Source organism: Aulonocara sp. 'chitande type north' Nkhata Bay, linkage group LG10, assembly GCF_057382095.1.
Source record: "Aulonocara sp. 'chitande type north' Nkhata Bay isolate Kocher_YH1m ecotype deep benthic linkage group LG10, A_spYH_male_GT1.1, whole genome shotgun sequence".
Lineage (NCBI taxonomy): Eukaryota > Metazoa > Chordata > Actinopteri > Cichliformes > Cichlidae > Aulonocara > Aulonocara sp. 'chitande type north' Nkhata Bay.
Window position 1 is genome coordinate 29,308,023 of NC_141353.1, and position 18,312 is coordinate 29,326,334.

An 18,312-nucleotide genomic window follows, 5' to 3' on the forward strand; every position below is an offset into this window, starting at 1 on the left:
CTTCCTGCCCTGCATTATTTTTGATAACATTCTAATTTTTCATACATGTATATCAGGATTGATGTATCTGTCCTTTCTTTTTTGTAGTGTGACCGTTCGTTTTTTTGTTTTTTGGGGGGGGGGTTGAGGACATTTCCTATCTGAAAATGAGACTGGAGTGTTTTATGAGATAATATGAGGAGTCATGTATTGTTGCAGCTTGTGAATTCAGAGCACCCCTTTAAAATTCAATAAATTTGATTTGGTAGACTGTTTTGAACAAGTCTCTGCTTTATTTTTTTATTTATTGGACATTACTTCTGCCCATTCTTGGTTATGTTGTTGTAGTGTAAAATTATGGCCACCCAGAGGTGCTGCTGGCTCAAGCTGAGCTGCTGGAGTTGCACTGTAGAGGCTACATTAAGGCATTAAAGCTGGACTTCTTTAAAATAAAGCATATTTTATATGCTTCTTTACATGTGGGGGCTATGGAGATTAAGTTACATTTAAAGTCATTTACCACTGTTAAGAAATCAAAGATATTTTAACAGAATACCATAAGAAATTGCCCTTTTTTATATAAGTAATTTTAAATGATTTTGGGACATTTTCTAAAATGAGTTTAATTTGAAGTTTACTGTGACATAAAATCTGCATCTATGGAACTGTGGGTAAAATATGATTTATTTATTTTTTATTTTAGTTGTTGAGTTTGAACTTAAATTAGGCTTAAAAAAAATTACGTTTTTTTTTTGGTTAGAAATTGATCGCACTTACTGTTTCTGTCACAGATTTTGATTCAGGAGTCTTTTAGTTCTTTTTCATATACTGTTTATGATATCTGAAGGGATGGCAAACAAAAAGATGAAGTTTGAGGTAGTATGAGGTTGTATTTGTACAGGCTGGATCAGCCCATAAATTCCACCGATGAAGACAAATAAAAACAAAAACAGTCAATTACATACAATATAATAAAAAAAAAAAAACTAAAAAAAAAACACAGTTCAAAGTGCAGTAATGTGCATATTTATTTCTCTTCTTTCTAAAAACAACTGATATTACACCACCAGAAAATGTCATTTACACTAATGAAGCTATCAGTGGAAGGACAGTGTGACAGTTATATTTGATATTTTTTGCCAACATAGCATAAAAACTGCAGAACGCTCAAATGTCAGAAAGACAGGTTTAGTCTGAGCAAGTTGTTTACACAGAAAAAGTCACAAAATTCAAAAAGCTATTTTAGCGTAGGCAAAAAAACCCTGATGAGTTTCTAGCTGTAAGCTCATGCTGTTTAAGGGATATTGCTCATTGTGACTAAACATTTTAAAAAAATGTTGCATTTATCTCATATCAGCTACATTATACAATATATAAGCATAAATTATAAAATTACTTGTGACTTATCCTTTCATTTTTCATTTACTGTAAAGTAACTATGATTTCATAAAGCTTAAAAATGTACCAATGAGGACCGTGATCACCCCCACCAGCACCGCCAACCCCCCCAGAGACAAAACACTTGAACAATTCTGGCCCCTCCTCCTGTTTCATGTTTTCCCGTCCCCTTTATGTCCCAAAATAAACACACAAACCTGTTGCTCCCAATCTGAAGAGGCACATTTTAGCTCATACACCACGCTGGGCAGCAGGGCCAGCGGGGAGGGTAAAACGTCCAGGAAAATTCAGTAGTAGATGCCCTGCCACGGAGGAGGGTGGCAGAAAATCATTTGCCACTTCAACTGAATTCCTTTGAAAGGTTAATTTGATCATCTCCTACGCGCACTGAGAAAACGATCTGCCCGTGCAGCACATAATCTCTTTTTCCAAGATGTCATTGTGCACGAGTTTTCCATGACTTATAAATAACAACTCTCTGCTCTTGCTTTGGCCAGATGAGAGGGAAGAGTAAGAGAACACGCATGTTGAGAGAAATCCTCCATGGAGCTTGATGGGACTTCAGTGAGTTGCGGTCAAAGGAGTCTGTCTGCGACCTCCTTTTGAAACGTCCTGTGACTTTACTGGAAAAACTTTAATGGAAAACGTCGGATGTCCTTGAAACACTTTTAGAAGGAGTGAGAAGAGAGTGCAGACTTATTTGATTGGTTTAATTTGAGGGGATAGGGTAGAAGTTGAAGGTTTGCTTTAGAGATTTTTGCTGAGGCCCCGTTTCTGGATTGAAACTAAGGGGCGTTGAGGGTTGCTGAAGAAACCATGGATGAAGCTACAGAGCGGGGTCAGGAGGCAGTGATGAACGAGGCTCTCGTTCACTTCGAGGCCACGCTAGAAGCCGCTGTAAGGGAGGTGCACGTGGACGTTAGTGCTTTCAAGCATCGCATTGAGCAGAGGATTGAGGAAATGTGCATTTCCAATGGACCTTTGGCTGAGGCAGTTACCAGACTCCAGGAGGAGAACCTGCAGCTCAGGGCCAAGCTGGAGGCCCTCAGCCACCTGGTGGAGGGTCTCTCAGGGGTGAAGACTGAGGCGAAAGGGAAGAGCAAGGAGCAAAGACTAGAGAACGACCATATACAAATTCAATCCAAGAGCCAGGAGGAGCAGAAGGGTCTGTTTAACTCTGAAAACAACCAGCCGGGTCAGGCCATGTCCTACGAAGCGTCTGGGCTCAGTGGAGGATCGAGCCAAGCTGCTACCCCAGCCCCTCCTCCATGGAGAGCAAAGAGAAATGCTGAGATTAATGTGAGTATTCAGCCTGTATTTCCACTGAATAAAGAAATACGTAGTAGAATATGTCCAACCCTGTAAGATCAGTAATTAGCAGTGGCAGTGGTCTCAGATGATTAAAAAGAACAACATGAGGGAACCACAGAAGACTTTAGGGGTACGTTTGTGAGTGTGAAGACTTCAAAAACATAAAATCAAAAAGCCTGATGCTTTTTTCTTTAATCTACTTATTGTTTACACATCCAAATAAACTTTGTCATATAGCGTAGCCAGGATTTCAAGGATAGTTCTCTTTTCTCTCTCTCCACATAGACTGTTTACCTGCATGCTACAGCCTGCATCACTTGTCACCCTGCTGACAGGTGATTAGGTGACTCCAGTCGCAAATTAAGACGCTTCTAGAACCAAGAAATGTGTCCCTAGCCTAAAGGTTCTTCACATTCATACAGGTTATAGAGCAGCAACAATTGTAGTATCTCCACCAACAAGGTTGGGTGATGGGTTCTGTTATCTGTTTGTTAGCTGGACAACTCATCTCCATGTGTGTGGAAATTCACCAGAGGTGGAGTGTGACCCTTTGGGGTTGACCTCCAAAGTTAATTTTTTTTTTTTTTCAGGAATATTAACCTTGACACACAAACACACATACATCAAATTAAAATAAGAAAAACTGGCAAAGACAAACTGAAAAACCCCCAATCTGCTTTTGTATTTTAAGGCTGTAGTAAAATAACCATCTGAAATGCGATTATAAATGAAATAGAGCAAGTTTCGGATACAAAATTTCTGGGTGTGATAATAGATAACAAAATCTGCTGGAAACCTCACATAAAGCATATACAAGCCAAACTGTCAAGAAGCATCTCCGTACTAAGTAAAGTTAAATATTTTTTGCCTTCCAAATCACTCCGGGTACTTTATTGTTCACTTATATTGCCATATTTGGAATACTGTGTGGAAATTTGGGGAAACACATATAAAACTGCACTTCAACCAATATGTAAAATTCAAAAAAAAGCAATCAGGATGATTAATAAAGCAGGATTTAGAGACCATACTAACATCATGTTTTTGAAATTAAAAATACTGAAGTTTATGGATCTTATAAAATATAAAACTGCAAAAATTATGTACAAGGCCAGATACAATATGTTACCAGGAAATATACAGAGGATGTTCTATGACAGAGAAGGAGACTATGAATTGAGGGGGAAATTGAATCTAAGGATTCTTAAAGCACGGTCAAAGGTTAAAACCTTTTGTGTCACTATTTATGGGGTAAAACTGTGGAATAGTTTTACTATAGATCTACAGCAATGCTCAGGAATTAGTAAGTTCATGAAAATACTTCGAAAACTGATTTTGGAAGAATATGATACCGATAAAGATGATCACCCATTGTATGTATAAAAATATCAAATTATATCCAAATTATATCAATCACGGTAGCCAAGTTTATATAGGTTCTCCTCGTGTATCGTGTGGAGTATGTGATGATGGGAATTAGGTGAATTATGTGGGATCAATAAGATGTTGAGCAGGGGTAGGAATTAATAAGTATGTTCATACTTCTTCCTACTCCTTTTCAGACCAAACATTGTTACATTATGTCAGACGATTTTGTTTTATTTCATTATACATTTTTTGTTTATCTGAACACATACGTGTGTGTGTGTATATCTACATATATATTCGTATCTGTAAATGAAAATATATGTAGTGTGTATATATTGTTTTTTGTTTTATATGTCTGAAACAAATAAAGATACAATACAATACAATACAATACAATTATATGCCACCTGCCTTCACAAATGACAGCTTTTAGTGTTGGAGGGCACCGACGAACTCAACGACAGGCACGCCTGACCCCATCCAGCATCGCTGTTAAGCAAACTCTCTCCACATGAATGCTCTGAGCTCCTTCCAAAATTCTTTTTGCATTGCTGCAACATCCCTCTTAACTGGATGCTTCTTAACAGAAATCACATTTGTGTACAATCATTTTATGCAGCCATGACTGCATCATGAAAACTGCTCCTTTCCAGGTGTTGAAAACAAATAACCCTTAAAAGAACAGATGAAGTAAGCCTACCTGATCTCTGTTCATGAAGAGGACACAGCTGAGGGATCTATAGTAAGCCCTCTACACTGTAAAGAGGACAGAGGTCTAGTGGTTATCACTGATTATATACTAAGGTGTCTTTAAGGGGGAAAGAGTTCAATTAATCCTGGTTTATCTTATACAGGGCTTTGGTGTAGCCATTGAATTGATCCTGTTGAATTAAGCTTTCTTCTGATTGGCTGTCCCTCACAAACAAAAGATTAGAAAAGCTGGAGCCAGAGCTGTGTATCTGGGATGACCATATTAGGACATCCATCGTCACTGATATCACAGAGAGCCAAGAGTAGAAAAAAACAGCCTGAAATTGAGTATTTGGAGCAGATTGAAGCCTGAGCTTTTCACTCACAGGGGTTACATTTACATTCACTGATCTCAGTATTTAAAACTTTATTACTATATGTATAAACACATATGACAGAAGTTTAGAAAAAGCATAATAAGTTCATGTTAATAGTCCAGTAATAACAGAGTAATACCATTCAGTTTAATTTAAGCACTAATGAGATTCTGTGTAATCATCCTTTTTGAAACTAACCCCACCACAAACACACACACTTACCCTCTCCCCCACCCCCCATTCTCAGCCTTCTCATCCTCATGACCCGCTTTTATAAGAGCAGGTCCTCCAAAGGGCAAGTGTATTTTTGGCTTTGCGATTCAAAAGAGAGCTGCAGCTCTTCTGAGCTTCTGCATGCTCACCAACAACTGCAACTTTCTAGCACACATAAGCACCAGCAAACATGCAAGCAAGAGAATCACGCTGAAGTGATCGCTTGATGCACAATCAAGGGCGAAGCGGATTTAATGAAAAGGGCACAAATAAGAACGGCACGCTGCACGACACGCTTCCAACGGCGGCCTCGGTGCACGTACGAGGGGGGATTGTTCGATATAACTCACATGCACACTCTGATGACAGGTGTATAAATAAATCCACATCCTCTAACCACTCAGGAACCTTGTTTCCCCGCCAGTCCAAGTCTCAGATCTCCTAATGGAAAGTTGAATTGCATCTATATCCCTGTCGGATAAACTCTCCCCCAGCACAAACCCTGAGAGAGACAACCAGCTGTCCCGCCAAAGTGCTCGCCCTGCCAGCATTTCTGTTTGCTGAGGTCACCTGGTCTTTTCCCATTAGTCTAACACACAGCAGTTCACCCCCCCCCCCCCCCCCCCCCCAAGTTTTTAAATGATCTCACATGATTCTTTACTCCATCATTTTCAACTTTAACAAAGAGACTGTATATAAAAGATGGAAGTAACTAACGGTAAATCACTCACTGTGTTCTGGATATGGATATGCAGACTTACCGCATTTTTGGGGGGCTGTTATGTGGAATTTTTTTACCAGAAGTGGCAGCAGTCAATAACAAAGTGTCAGTGTCAATAAAGGTGGCCACGCCCCTAATGTTAAGCCTCATTATTCAAAGAAAATCCCCCCCAGTAAAGTTAGCTAAAATTAGCTATAAACATCAAACCCTTCTTTTGCACCAGACTATTTATTTCTGATGTAAAGAGATTGATGGGGTTTCACTTCCTTTTGGAGGCAACCCCAAGTGGCCACTAGAGGACCTGCAGTTTTCAGCCTCTTTCAACTTAGTCTTCTTTTTTCAGCCTCAGAGATGGCTTCTTAACTTGCTTGATCTGCCGTCACTCTTCATATTATCCAGGATAAACAGTTAGTAGGACTGGATAAAATAAATCTGGCTCCATGGACGCTCGGATGAGAGACTGTACTCGAAAACAGTGGCTGTCATTCAAGTAGTTATTGTTTATTGCCAGAGCCACATGCCTTAAGATGTAGTGTCTTTAGTGACCAGCAGGAAATCTCTGCTGTCAACACCAGATGTTCATACTCAACTTCAACTTCTTAAATAATACCTATAAACACCCGGCAGACTGGAAACAACACGACTGGAAGATATCTGAAGAATCTAAACACACACTTAATAAATACTTTTTAAAATGCTTTGCATGAGTTTTCTATGAATCAGCTTGTTAGTAACTCTCACTGCACGTTGAAAATGAAGTGACTGATACATGGAACTAAAGAGAACATCAAAAGGTTATTAAACCAAAACAATGAGGTTAAAGAAGTTAAAATGCTATATAGAGCTGAGTGGAACTCCAGAAGGGAGTTATAATCTATCGTTAAGAAAAGTGCATTAGCTTGATTGCTTGCATCCATTCATCCATCTTGTTAATTTTTCTAGAGCTAGGTTTTCAGGGGGCTGGAGCCCATCCCACTTGAGACTGTTTGAGAGGTGTAGTGCACTCTGGACAGGTCACCAGTCCATCACAGGGCTAACACAGAGACAGACAGATATTCATGCTCACATCCACACCTTCAGCTAATTCAGGTAAATCACTGGGCTCGGGGAGGAAGCCAGAGCACCCCCTGCAAACTTGAGCCCAAGCTGACCAGGAGGTTTGAACCTATAATTTTATTTTCTTTGTTGTAAGGGATAGCCACCACTGTGTTTGTGTGTTGGTATCTAACCAAAGCATGTTTCTAAGAAGGAGGTTGTTGGGTGTAAACCCATTTAGAGGTTGCAGATACTATCGAGGGTCAGATGGAGTCAGACATCAGCTACTGTGGAGCCTTCAGATGATCATGGTGCTAATCTCCCTCTCGATGACAGACTGGATATATACGCTGTGCTATGAGCACTGCTCGTCTCTGGAAAGCAAAAGGCTCCGGGGTGGGAGGTGGACTGAATACAGGCCAAAGCTTTGTGCTGATATACTTAGGTGCTGTTGAAGCTGCTCAACCTAACTCTCGTTTCCAAAGCATCCATTTGGGGCTATATTGGGACGTAAGAAGAGTGCAGCGGAAACTCTTGCAAAGGGGCTGATTGCAAAATCTAAAATAGCCTCTCAGTGGGAACACGGGTTTGTTGGCCACAGCTGTCATTAAAGGAGAAGCTGTCAGCCGTTAACAGCTGAAGATCACACATCCAGAGAAGTGAGCACAGACACGCACACACACAAACAAGTTTGCGATGAGTGATAAAGGTCTAAAATTAATTTTAGCTGTGCACAACAAAAGCAAACTGTGAGAGGTCCAGTGAATAAAGTTACCAACGCAAATGTATAAACACAATATAAACACTGTATATGTTGCATAACTTGTTTAACATGCAAATGATCGACTCATTTGCTCCTCATCCCACCCCCTCATGCTTTCCAAAATGCTAATGTCCAATATCTCCACTCTTACAAACACAGCCACATGAAGCAACGATGATTTTATTGGACGTTCCCTCAAAGTGATCATTGAACCCTGAAAATGCTTTAATCATCAAAAAATCCTCAGTAATGATAATGTTAGTTTATAATTGTTCATCGAAATAAAAGAAGTGGGTGTTTTGACTTCTTTGCCTCACCTAAACAGGGAACTGAAGCAAGAGGGGAGAAGAATATCGCTCATGTAGCCACCACCGCGCAAGAGAAACAGGAAGGTAGGCAGCTTCACCTGCACATCCAGACATTTTACTCTTCAAGCTGGTTTCATTGTTGGGTTCGTGTTCTCTGCAGACCCTGATGTAACCCAGACTGCAGAAGCTGCTCCTCAGTCCCACCGAGCTCTGACCGCCATCACCAAACCGACCTCAGAGTCTTCATCTGTGGAAACGCCCAGCAGGCCCGGTCAGTTCATGTCCTTTATGGTTGGATTTACAGAAAGACATTTAAAGTGATCTTCAGCTCAAACTTGAGCTTTTATGTTTCATCTGCTACACTGACGTTGAATAATACCAGGGAACAAAGTAAATGCATGCAAGTCTAAAAAACCCGAAATGATATCCACAAAACCAAATATTTTTCTGTATTTTGCTTGCAGTGTTTTGTATATACCTCACAGAATCCAAAATATCCCATTTTAAAATGCATTTCCTCTCACTGGTTATACTTATTCCATCTTATTTCATGCCATAAAACCCAGATGTTGTTTGCGCTTGCAGATATTTATATTGGCATTAAAACTGAGCTGTAAAACTGTGCACTGCAGTGGATTGTATTTACAGTTGTGATCAGAAGTTTATGTACACTAATCTTGGGGAAGAAAGTCATGGTAATTTGTGTTTTTTAGTGCTGTTTCTTTTTTATCTGTTCTTTTATTTATACATACATGCTCACTAATATTTGGTTAAATGCACGTTGCTTTTGATATCCATCAAGCTTCTTTACATTCACGACTGAATATTTGACCCCTCTTTTTGGTAAAATTCATTTAAATTGGTTGATTTCCCACGATCGACTTTGTCTTTAAGCATAGTCCACAAATGTTCAATAGGTTGAGGTTGATCTTTGGCGAGGCCATTCAAGGAACTCAATCTTAGCTAACCAGCTCTAATGTGTGCTTGGGATCATTGTCTTGTTGGAACACTCAGTTTCAACTATACAGCTGTTTATTTGAGGTGAAGTTGAATTATTTTGAGGTAGTTTTGCTTTTTTCTTATTCCATCCACTGTTTATAATGTACCAGTGCCTCTGGCAGCAAAATAGCCCCAGAGCATGATGCTACCACCACCATGCTTGAAAGTTGGTACGGTATTCTTAGGTTTGTAAACTTCACCCTTTCTTTGTCATTGTGGCCAGATAGCTTAATCTTTGCCTCATCTGACCATAAAACGTTTCTTCAGAAGTCAGTTGGCTTTTTGACGTGGGCAGCTGCAGATTTGGGTCAAGCTTGAAGGAATCGTTTTTGGAGCAGAGGCTTCTTTCTCTGCACCGTTTCACTGTGGACAGAGGTGCTGGTATTCCAACAGTTTCATGTTCATGGCAGGCTTGAGCCTTGGTGGTTCCTGGCTTGTTCATGAACATCCTAACCAATTTCCTCTCTCTCGGCACATTGGTGGGACATCCATATAATTTATATAGAATTTTTGAACTAATAACCTTGGAATCTGCAGTTGTTTAGAAATTAATCAAAGAGACCTTCCCAGCTTGTGTAAATCTACAATTCTCCTTCTTCGATCTTCACTGAGTTTCTTGGATTTTCGTCTTGTTTTGAGTATGAGATGAGTGCTATCAAACAAATCCTTAGCATGGCATGGCAACTGTAAATGCACAATTTTTGGGTTTTTTTCAGTGTCAAAAGCCAACTCTGAAGTTCCATGTGGGGAACCTGTCTAATATTGTAGACTAGACAATTTACCTTACAGTAAAAAGCACCTTGAGACGACTGCTGTTGTGAACCGAACACTACTGACAACAACAACAAACTACAACAAAAGCCATCACTTCCATTTGGACTTTGGATTATTTCTTTTTCAGATGCTGATGAACCCCAGCCTCATCTTCCGGTGACGGCCATGACAACTAGAGCCAGTTCAGAGGCAGCTAAACCCGCTCAGTCTGCAGCACCTAAAGCAGCAGGCGAAGTCGGAGAATATCCTTTTATAAGAGGTCAGTTAGTTTCTCTTTATGATTATTTGTTAGGATGCTAACCTTCAGGACATGGACACACCTTATAATACAAAAAGTATCAGGTCAGGGCGCCTGGAGGAATTTAGTCCTCAATTAAATATGAAAATGTCTATGCATAAGTGGCCTTGATTTTAAATACAGAGAGCAGAAGTTCACCTGTCATTCAAGATATACAATTTAGCTGATACCATGAAATATATGAAGTGCAAAATAAACACATGAAGTCATTTTTAGTTCTTTAGTTTTAATTCATTGACGAGGTGGCGTCTTTTTTCACGGTCCGTAGGTATTCAGCAAACTCCTGGATCAATTTAACTTTCTGTTGGTTACAAAATCCACCTTTTTTTTAGCTTAGTTATGATTTCATCAGCGAAAACAAACTCACCTACGACAAAGTGAGGAAAACAGAGTGAGGCAGCATCCGTGTCAGCAGTATCAGACGATCTTTGCACCCCTATACTGTGACAGAGAGGTGCAGTACTTTCAACAAATCCATTCTTTTTTTTCTTGGCTCGACAAAACCTAAAGTCACACTAAGAGACAACGGGTACGCTTTCTGTTCCAGGCTCTGAGCGCTCTATGTGTAATTTCATCGTTCATGTGCTCAAAATTGGCCTGCTGAGTGTTGCCTACTTCAGTCAGACACATCATCAGAGGAGCAGGGGATAAAGATACCCAAAAAAGATTTTAAAAATAAGAATGAGACAGCAAAGGGTGATGGAGAGAGAAGAACAGCAAGAGAGCAGCACTGCAGAATACCTTTAATCTTTTGATCTATTTATTCTACTCTCACTGCTGCCATTTATTTCTAACAGGACAGCTGTTTAGAGGTAATCATTCAATTTAACACTGAAAGCTACTCAGTGTGTATTGCTCTAGCTGCTAGAGCAATACACGCTGCTAGCTATTACCTTTGGATACTTCATGCTAGAGTCTAGCATGAAGTATCCAAAGGTAATAGCTAGCATTAGCACAAAACTTAATTAAATAATTGACAAAAAATAGTTTCCCCCTTTTTATGATGGTATGCCAACAAACATGCTGATGTTTCCACCTTGTTACGTTCGTTAGAGCTTGAAGCGAAATATAAGCGAAATAACATCAGTGCCAGTTTGCGCTGCTGTAGCTTAACCACACGACTTCCTTTTATTTAGATAGTAAATTATAGATCATCAGGTAAATCCAATCCAATGCAATCCAATCCAATTTTATTTATAAAGCACTTTAAAATACCCAGCACAGGACCAAAGTGCTGTACAGAAAATAAGTTAAAAACAATAGAATAACAGAAAACAGCAAAAATAAATAAATAAAACACCTAATACATGAAAAATTAAAACAGCCCTATATTAAAAAACAAGATAGAGCAACATAGATTCAACTAAAATAAAACTAAAACTAAAACCAACATCTCGCACGGTGTCAGGGGTCAGGGTAAAGAGGTGGGTTCTCAGGAGTGATTTAAAAACAGGCAGAGAGGAGGCCTGTCTAATCTCTAAAGGGAGATTGTTCCACAGTTTTGGAGCTGCTACAGCAAAAGCAGGATCTCCTCTAAGTTTACGCTCAGTCCTGGGTACATTCAGGAACAGCTGTAGTAAAAAATGTTCCTGCAGCAGAGAATCTGTATCACACTTACAGCATGCAAAATATGAAAAGGATCATCAAAAATGTGGTGCTTACAGATGATTTCACACAGAAACTCTGAACATATTTTAACACAGCCAGCTCCGACACTGTAAAAAAAAGTTTGTTAAAAAACTTTAAAATGGCAGCAGAAATAAACTGTAAAATCCAAAACAGTAGATCTCCGTAGTAGAAACAGTTAGTGGCTGTAAATTAAGAAACAAGACATCATTTTAATTTTTACCGTCATAATATGTAGACATATTTTTACTGTGAGCATATTTTTTTCGCTAACATTTTCCTGCATATGCTACAATGTCACAAGTAAGAGTTAGTTTTTGTCTGAATTACATATTTTACAATTATGTCTAAAACATTTCTACAGAAAGAAGATGTCATGTTTGTTAAATCATTTTGATTTCAAGGTAACATATTTGTATTAAAACTTTAGCAATTAGTTTATTAATTAGCTGATTGACAAACATTTATTCAGCAACTATTTTGATTAACGGTTTCAGTTGCTTTCAGAGGGAAAAATGCAAAACACTGCTTTTAAGATTAGAATGAAAACTTTCCTCTTTAAAGCTTGTGGTCAGGCCTGGATCAGGGCTCTGTGTGGGTTCAGGAAAACCTAGTCTTGACTTTTTTTTCCATTGTGAACCCAACAGTGGAGAAGTGTCTTTAAGTGTTTTACACTTTAGGTTTTTTAGTGATTTAGGTTCTTTCCTGTTTTAATGCTGTATCATCTCCATCTGTGCAGGTGGAGCGAAGGAACAAAGGCCCCAGGCATCCCAGGATCAGTCAGCCTCTGTGTCTCAGACTCTCCCCCATCTTCCTCTCACAGTGTTAACCAAAAGCAGCTCTGACACTCCTGCTTCATCTAAATCTGATCCCAAAGCGGTTTCAGCGCCAAACCCTTCGATGCCAGAGTCACCGACGATAAAGCGCTGCGAATATCCATTTAGACGTGGTGCGTGCACTGCCGAAGTATCAGCAACGGTGTTTTGTTTGGCCCCCTATTTTTAAAACACGCTTTATTTCATCTCCTCTTTAGACACCAGTGAAGCCAAGCCCCACTCGCCTCTCTCTGCCATGACCAAACCCAACACGGAGTCTTCTTCGTCTGCTTTAACGGTTCAGTCTTCAAGCCTTTCAGCTTCACAGGACGCTGCAGTGAAACCTGGAGAGTATCCCTTTAAACGTGGTGAGTCTGACCGAGGCCGTCTGCTTCTCATCTGTTCCTATTTCCATTATTTTTACAGTTATTATTACCTGTTATTTATTTTTATGTTGTATCTTCCTTTAACTCTTGACTCTTGTTTTCAATTTAGTGCCAGTACTTAAGACACCCAGCCCCAGTTTAAAGAGAAGTGTGAGCTTCCCTCAGTCTGCAGGTAAAGCTTCTTCAGGCCTATTAAAACAGATAAAAGAAGCTTGTGAGTTCTCTCTGGTTATGCCTACTCATCACTTGTTGCCACCCCCCCCCCCCCCTTTTTTTTTACAGAAAAATTACTTCCCTCCAAATCAATCATAAAATCTGGCTTCTCACCTAATTTGGAGAAGTAAGTTTTGATCAACAGCCCTGATTAATCTGAATGGCTGCTTCAGTCAAACTTCATCCAACTCCATCCTGATGTTTCGTGTTGTTGTCCGCTGTTTCTCCACAGGAGAGCAAACAAGCCAGTGGGGGGCGACTTTAAGCAGGACGTGATGAAGTCCCAAACGCTTCCACGCTCCAATGGCGCTCAAGCAAAGCGAGCCTTGTTTGAGAGGATGAACTCAGAGCCTATAAAGTAACAGAATACAAAATAAGTTCTGCTTTTTCACCTTTTGTCACTCTTTATTCTGCCATAAAATAAGCTGTGTTTGTCTCCAACAGGCCAAAAGACTCGAAGCCTAAACTGAAGCGGTCTCAGAGCTTTGGCGTGTCCAGTGCCAGTGGTATAAAACAGATCCTCTTGGAGTGGTGTCGCTCCAAAACCATTGGCTATCAGGTATGACAAGCTGGATATACATTTCTGTTCTCTTCCAGTTAGTAGCTCTAAAACTAATTTTTCTATCATTATTTTTAAAACTTGAACATTTGAATAGCTTCATTGTTTGTGACAGCTGGGGGGAAAAATAAAGGTATAAAACTACCATTCTGCTCCAGTACTGTATCTGATAGTTATTTCCACAGACTGTATATAAAGGATGGGTGTAGTCACCATGATGTCACCCACTGGTTTCTGGACGACAGACATCTAAAAGATAGATGGAAAAGATGGATCTGTGGAAATGCCTTGAACCTGCATTCTTTTTAACAGCCACCAGGGGGAGATAAGTTTTAGTCTCACTGAGGTTGTTCCAGAGTTGCCCGCCATATCCTCCTGAGAACCAGCCGATTCATTTATGTCCTCTGTAATGGACATTTGTTTTTGGTCTATATCTTTTGACTTATTTGAGCTATCCTAATAAGTCCTGATCGAATAAATAGAAGACATCCTGGTCTTTCCATTGATATCTCTTGTGTTTGGGTGGACTCTTAGCTCCAAAGAGGAAGGAAATCACAAAGTTCAATGGGAAGCCCTTTTTTTTTTTTTAGATGTGATACAATCACTGGTGCTGTGGAAAAATGTGTATATTCCCTGATAGGTTGACAATATTTCCTGGAGGTTTCTGGCTCTCACTGGGTGAAACTAGGTTCAAAGAAGGTCTTTCACAAAAATCTTCCTAGTGGTTGTATTAATTGCGACCAGATTGCCCCTGATGTCTTTAGTTTTTTTGTGTTTGTCTGCAAATACTTACTAACAAGTAGCTGAGCAATAGTAAAACTTGAAATAGTGCAATGCAAACCGTAAATCAAGAAGGTTCACCTTCAAAATAAAAGTTTCACTTTAGTGCTGCGACCAACATGTTTCAAAAGGTGGAGCTTTTACTTGGAAGGCAAATTGTCTGCGTTTTTGGTCTGTGTTGCACTTTTTCAAGTTTCACTACAGCTTGGAGTGTAGCTAGACGGTGTTTTAGAGACGTCCATCACTTCCATTCAAACTATGACTGCAGTCATTTTTGCCAGCCAGTTGGAGAATACATACCTTTCGCTAGCAACAGGAGTTTCCAGATGGTTGGGGGCTAATCTATAGATCTGTGTGACAGAGGCTTTGGCAATCATTTTTGCATCAACCTCTGCCTATCACTTAGTTGGTTGGCAATTTTTCTTGTCACTTGGTCTTACACTGTCACTGTGAGTTTTACAATGGTGGACAAGTTAACGTCACATGGTTAGTGGTCACATATCTGCAAAACATCAGTTAAAGACAGTAAAGACACTGCTTTCAGCACTGATCTGAAAACACCAATCTCAAGGCGTCAGAATGGGATCTGGCAAACCAGTGGTTGACCTCTGGCTGCTGCACTCTGGACTCATTCGATTTGCCAACATGAAGTCTTTTTCAGGTTGCGTGCTAAGTTATCAGCTACCGCTAGAAAGCTTGGTTAATAAGCTGTATCCATAAAGAGGTTCATAGCAAAGCAAAGATTGAACTTTATGGACGGGCGGTCTTCACCTCTTGAGCTTTCTGGCTGGTAATTTCATCAGGAAGAGATACTGTGTATTAGTGAATATTGCCAGCTTTGCTCTGAGTGAATAAATAAATGAAAAAGAAACACATGACTGTTTTTCTCTCAGAACATAGACATTCAGAACTTCTCGTCCAGCTGGAGCGATGGGATGGCCTTCTGCGCCCTGGTCCATTCCTTCTTCCCTCTGGAGTTTGACTACAACTCTCTGGACTCTTCAAACCGCAAACACAACTTGGAGCTGGCCTTCACCACCGCAGAGTAAGCTGGCTCGAAGAGCCACTGAGTGACTGTGCAGTGTGATAAAAGGTCTGTTTTAGGTGGAATAATAAATTGCTGAAGCCAGGAGAGGTGACACTCTTGCAACAAAAAACTAAATTTACCAGGTTTAACCCTGTAACGTCAAGTGTATCGTGTTTGATGCATGAATTTATGAGAACGTTACATCATCAGTGTAATTTTTAACTCTAACCTACTTTGGTTTGTTTAAGATTTAAAAACTGTGAGGAATAAATTGCCCAAGTGGTTGGCTATAGCAATTATTACAAAAATTAAAACTAATATATGCATTCTGATACTTACAGAAGGCTTGATAAACAAAATTACAATTTTCTGCCAATTCAGTTCAGGTTTTACTGGATTAAAATAATTAAGGGAAAAAAGTTTGATATATTTGGAAATATAAAGTCATAAATTTGTGAGAAAACACAAGGGAGATTGGAATTTTAAAGCCTTACATGTGAGAAGTAAATTCAAAGAGTCTCAGTGAATATTGGACTTTCCCCCCCATAAATGTATAACCTTATTCTCAATGAATATCACTCTAAAAATGATTTCTGGATTACAGTTTTTCCATCCATCCATCCATCCATTCGCTTCCGCTTATCCTTTTCAGGGTCGCGGGAGCCAATCCCAGCTGTCATAGGGCGAGAGGCGGGGTACACCCTGGACAGGTCGCCAGTCTGTCGCAGGGCCAACACACAGGGACAGACAACCATTCACACTCACATTCACTCGCACATTCACACCTAGTGGCAATTTGGATTATCCAATTAACCTATCCCCACAAGCTGCATGTCTTTGGACGGTGGGAGGAAGCCGGAGTACCCGGAGAGAACCCACGCAGACACGGGGAGAACATGCAAACTCCACACAGAAAGACCCCGGCCTGATGGTGGAATTGAACTCAGGACCTTCTTGCTGTGCGGCAACAGTGCTAACCACCATGCCACCGTGCTGCCATTACAGTTTTTATCATCTAAAAATCCTCCAGGATATAGTTCTTAAATTAATCATGTTAAACCCAGAGATTACACGTTTTAATTTTTCACAAAAATGCTTTTTAAAAAAAATTTATATGTATTTTTTTTTTTAAATTTGACTTATTTCATTTACGTAGCATGGCTCCAATAGGAAATCATAGCGGTGATTGCTTTGTTTTGCTAATGTTTTCAAACACAGTGCTAATTGCTAAGTGTCTAATTTGTCAGTTAATAATGATTCAAACACAGGCAGGTTCATACTGAGCACCAGTGACAGGAAAGAGTCTGGAGACAGACGGCGGGGTCAGTGGGACAAGTTGGGATGGAGGCAGATGATGTAGCGAGCCCTAAAAGAGAGCAGCTGAAAGAAGAAGATAAATGTATCAGTTTAAGCACTAAAAGGACATTCATGGTTTTGGTTAAAATGTAACCTTTTCCACTTATTTTGTGGGCTTGTTTCCTTGGTTACCATAGTGAAGCATCCTCTCTCAAGAATCCCACTAGTACTTCCTGTTTCAACATCACTTTCAGCATTAGCATGACTGTTACAAGAAAAAGAAGGGAAAATTTAATACCCAAACAAATAGATTAATCTTTCATCACTAATTGATAGTTTAGTCATGAAATTAATAATAATTGATAAATCATTAACTTTGTTTGTGTAGTGAAGATCACCCTTTGAATAACAGCACTGTCAAAGGTGTGGCCACTGGAGATTTATTCATTACATTTATTAACTCTTTAAAAAAATTACATGAGAGGGTTCTTTTGTTTGCTTACATCCTAAACAACTTTGAACTATGTAAACATGACACTGGCAACAACAGCCACTAGTTTACTCCTATTTTACGTTGCATTGATTTGCTCATAAAACATAATAATCTACAGTCGTACACATTTGGATGTGCTTTAAAAAAAAGAGCGGCTGTTTTAGTTTTTGTTCATATGCAAATACATTTATTGCTTATTGAACTGCTTTCTGTTTTATTCACCTTTATTTCTGTTTCAGAGAGCAGGCTGACTGTCTGCGTCTGATCGAGGTGGACGACATGCTGGAGATGGGGGACAAGCCAGACCCCATGTGTGTGTTTACATACGTCCAGTCTCTCTACAACCACCTGAAGAAGTTTGAATAACTCTTGAATCAGAGCACGTCCCGAAGCCTACATGGCGCTGACCACGGTGTGCTGTGAACACTTTGAGCCTAAAGGGAAGCAAGCTAACAGGAAATCTCAGTTGTCTGTGGCCAATCACAAATATGTTCATCAGTTTTATACTGTGTGTGTGTACCTGTACTCACCTGCTTCCCACAGTTTCTTCAGCATTTATAGTGGATTTCTTAAAATATAGTTTCCTGTGGCTGTTTCACATCAAATAAGGACACAAACATCACATGTAATAAAAGGAAGCGTTGTCTGCAAATGAGCAATGTCGTTTTCTTATTATTATTCTTACTTTAGACCCGGAAGTAGGATTCGTCGCGTCATCACTGAACAACCGGATAGGCTGCACACTGGCTAATGTGCATGTGGGGTGTAACTTACTGTAAATATACTGTAAATATTGCGATTATCAAGAATCCCCCCCCCCTTTTTGGCACACTAACATGTTTCAGATCATCAAAGAAATTTTATTGATAGACAAAGATAACTT

At 39.7% G+C, this 18,312-nt stretch overlaps 1 protein-coding gene across 3 annotated transcripts; it reads left to right on the forward strand.

Moving 5' to 3' along the window:
* Window positions 1-1,591: 1,591 nt before the first annotated feature.
* On the forward strand, window positions 1,592-18,084 carry LOC147321144 (uncharacterized). Of its 3 annotated transcripts, XM_086309439.1 has the most exons (13): window positions 1,599-1,738; window positions 1,875-2,676; window positions 8,181-8,247; window positions 8,324-8,434; window positions 10,064-10,195; window positions 12,600-12,809; window positions 12,894-13,043; window positions 13,171-13,233; window positions 13,344-13,401; window positions 13,507-13,632; window positions 13,719-13,833; window positions 15,507-15,658; window positions 16,293-17,662. In XM_086309439.1, exons 2-13 carry the CDS (start codon window positions 2,194-2,196, stop codon window positions 16,567-16,569), a joined length of 1,944 nt encoding a protein of 647 aa, XP_086165565.1. In that variant the 5' UTR covers window positions 1,599-1,738; window positions 1,875-2,193; the 3' UTR covers window positions 16,570-17,662. The 3 variants fall into 3 exon arrangements, with proteins under 3 accessions (XP_086165564.1, XP_086165566.1, XP_086165565.1); XM_086309438.1 differs by having other exon boundaries at window positions 1,592-2,676; XM_086309440.1 differs by lacking the exon at window positions 16,293-17,662 and adding an exon at window positions 17,669-18,084 and having other exon boundaries at window positions 1,593-2,676.
* Window positions 18,085-18,312: the final 228 nt, after the last annotated feature.

Excerpts from the sequence above, each read along its gene's own strand:
- LOC147321144 (XM_086309438.1), top strand. The coding sequence starts at position 2,194 with ATGGATGAAGCTACAGAGCGGGGTCAGGAGGCAGTGATGAACGAGGCT. Across the intron at positions 8,435-10,063 it reads GGAAACGCCCAGCAGGCCCG|ATGCTGATGAACCCCAGCCT; the intron begins GTCAGTTCATGT and ends TTTCTTTTTCAG. Across the intron at positions 13,834-15,506 it reads CCAAAACCATTGGCTATCAG|AACATAGACATTCAGAACTT; the intron begins GTATGACAAGCT and ends TTTTTCTCTCAG.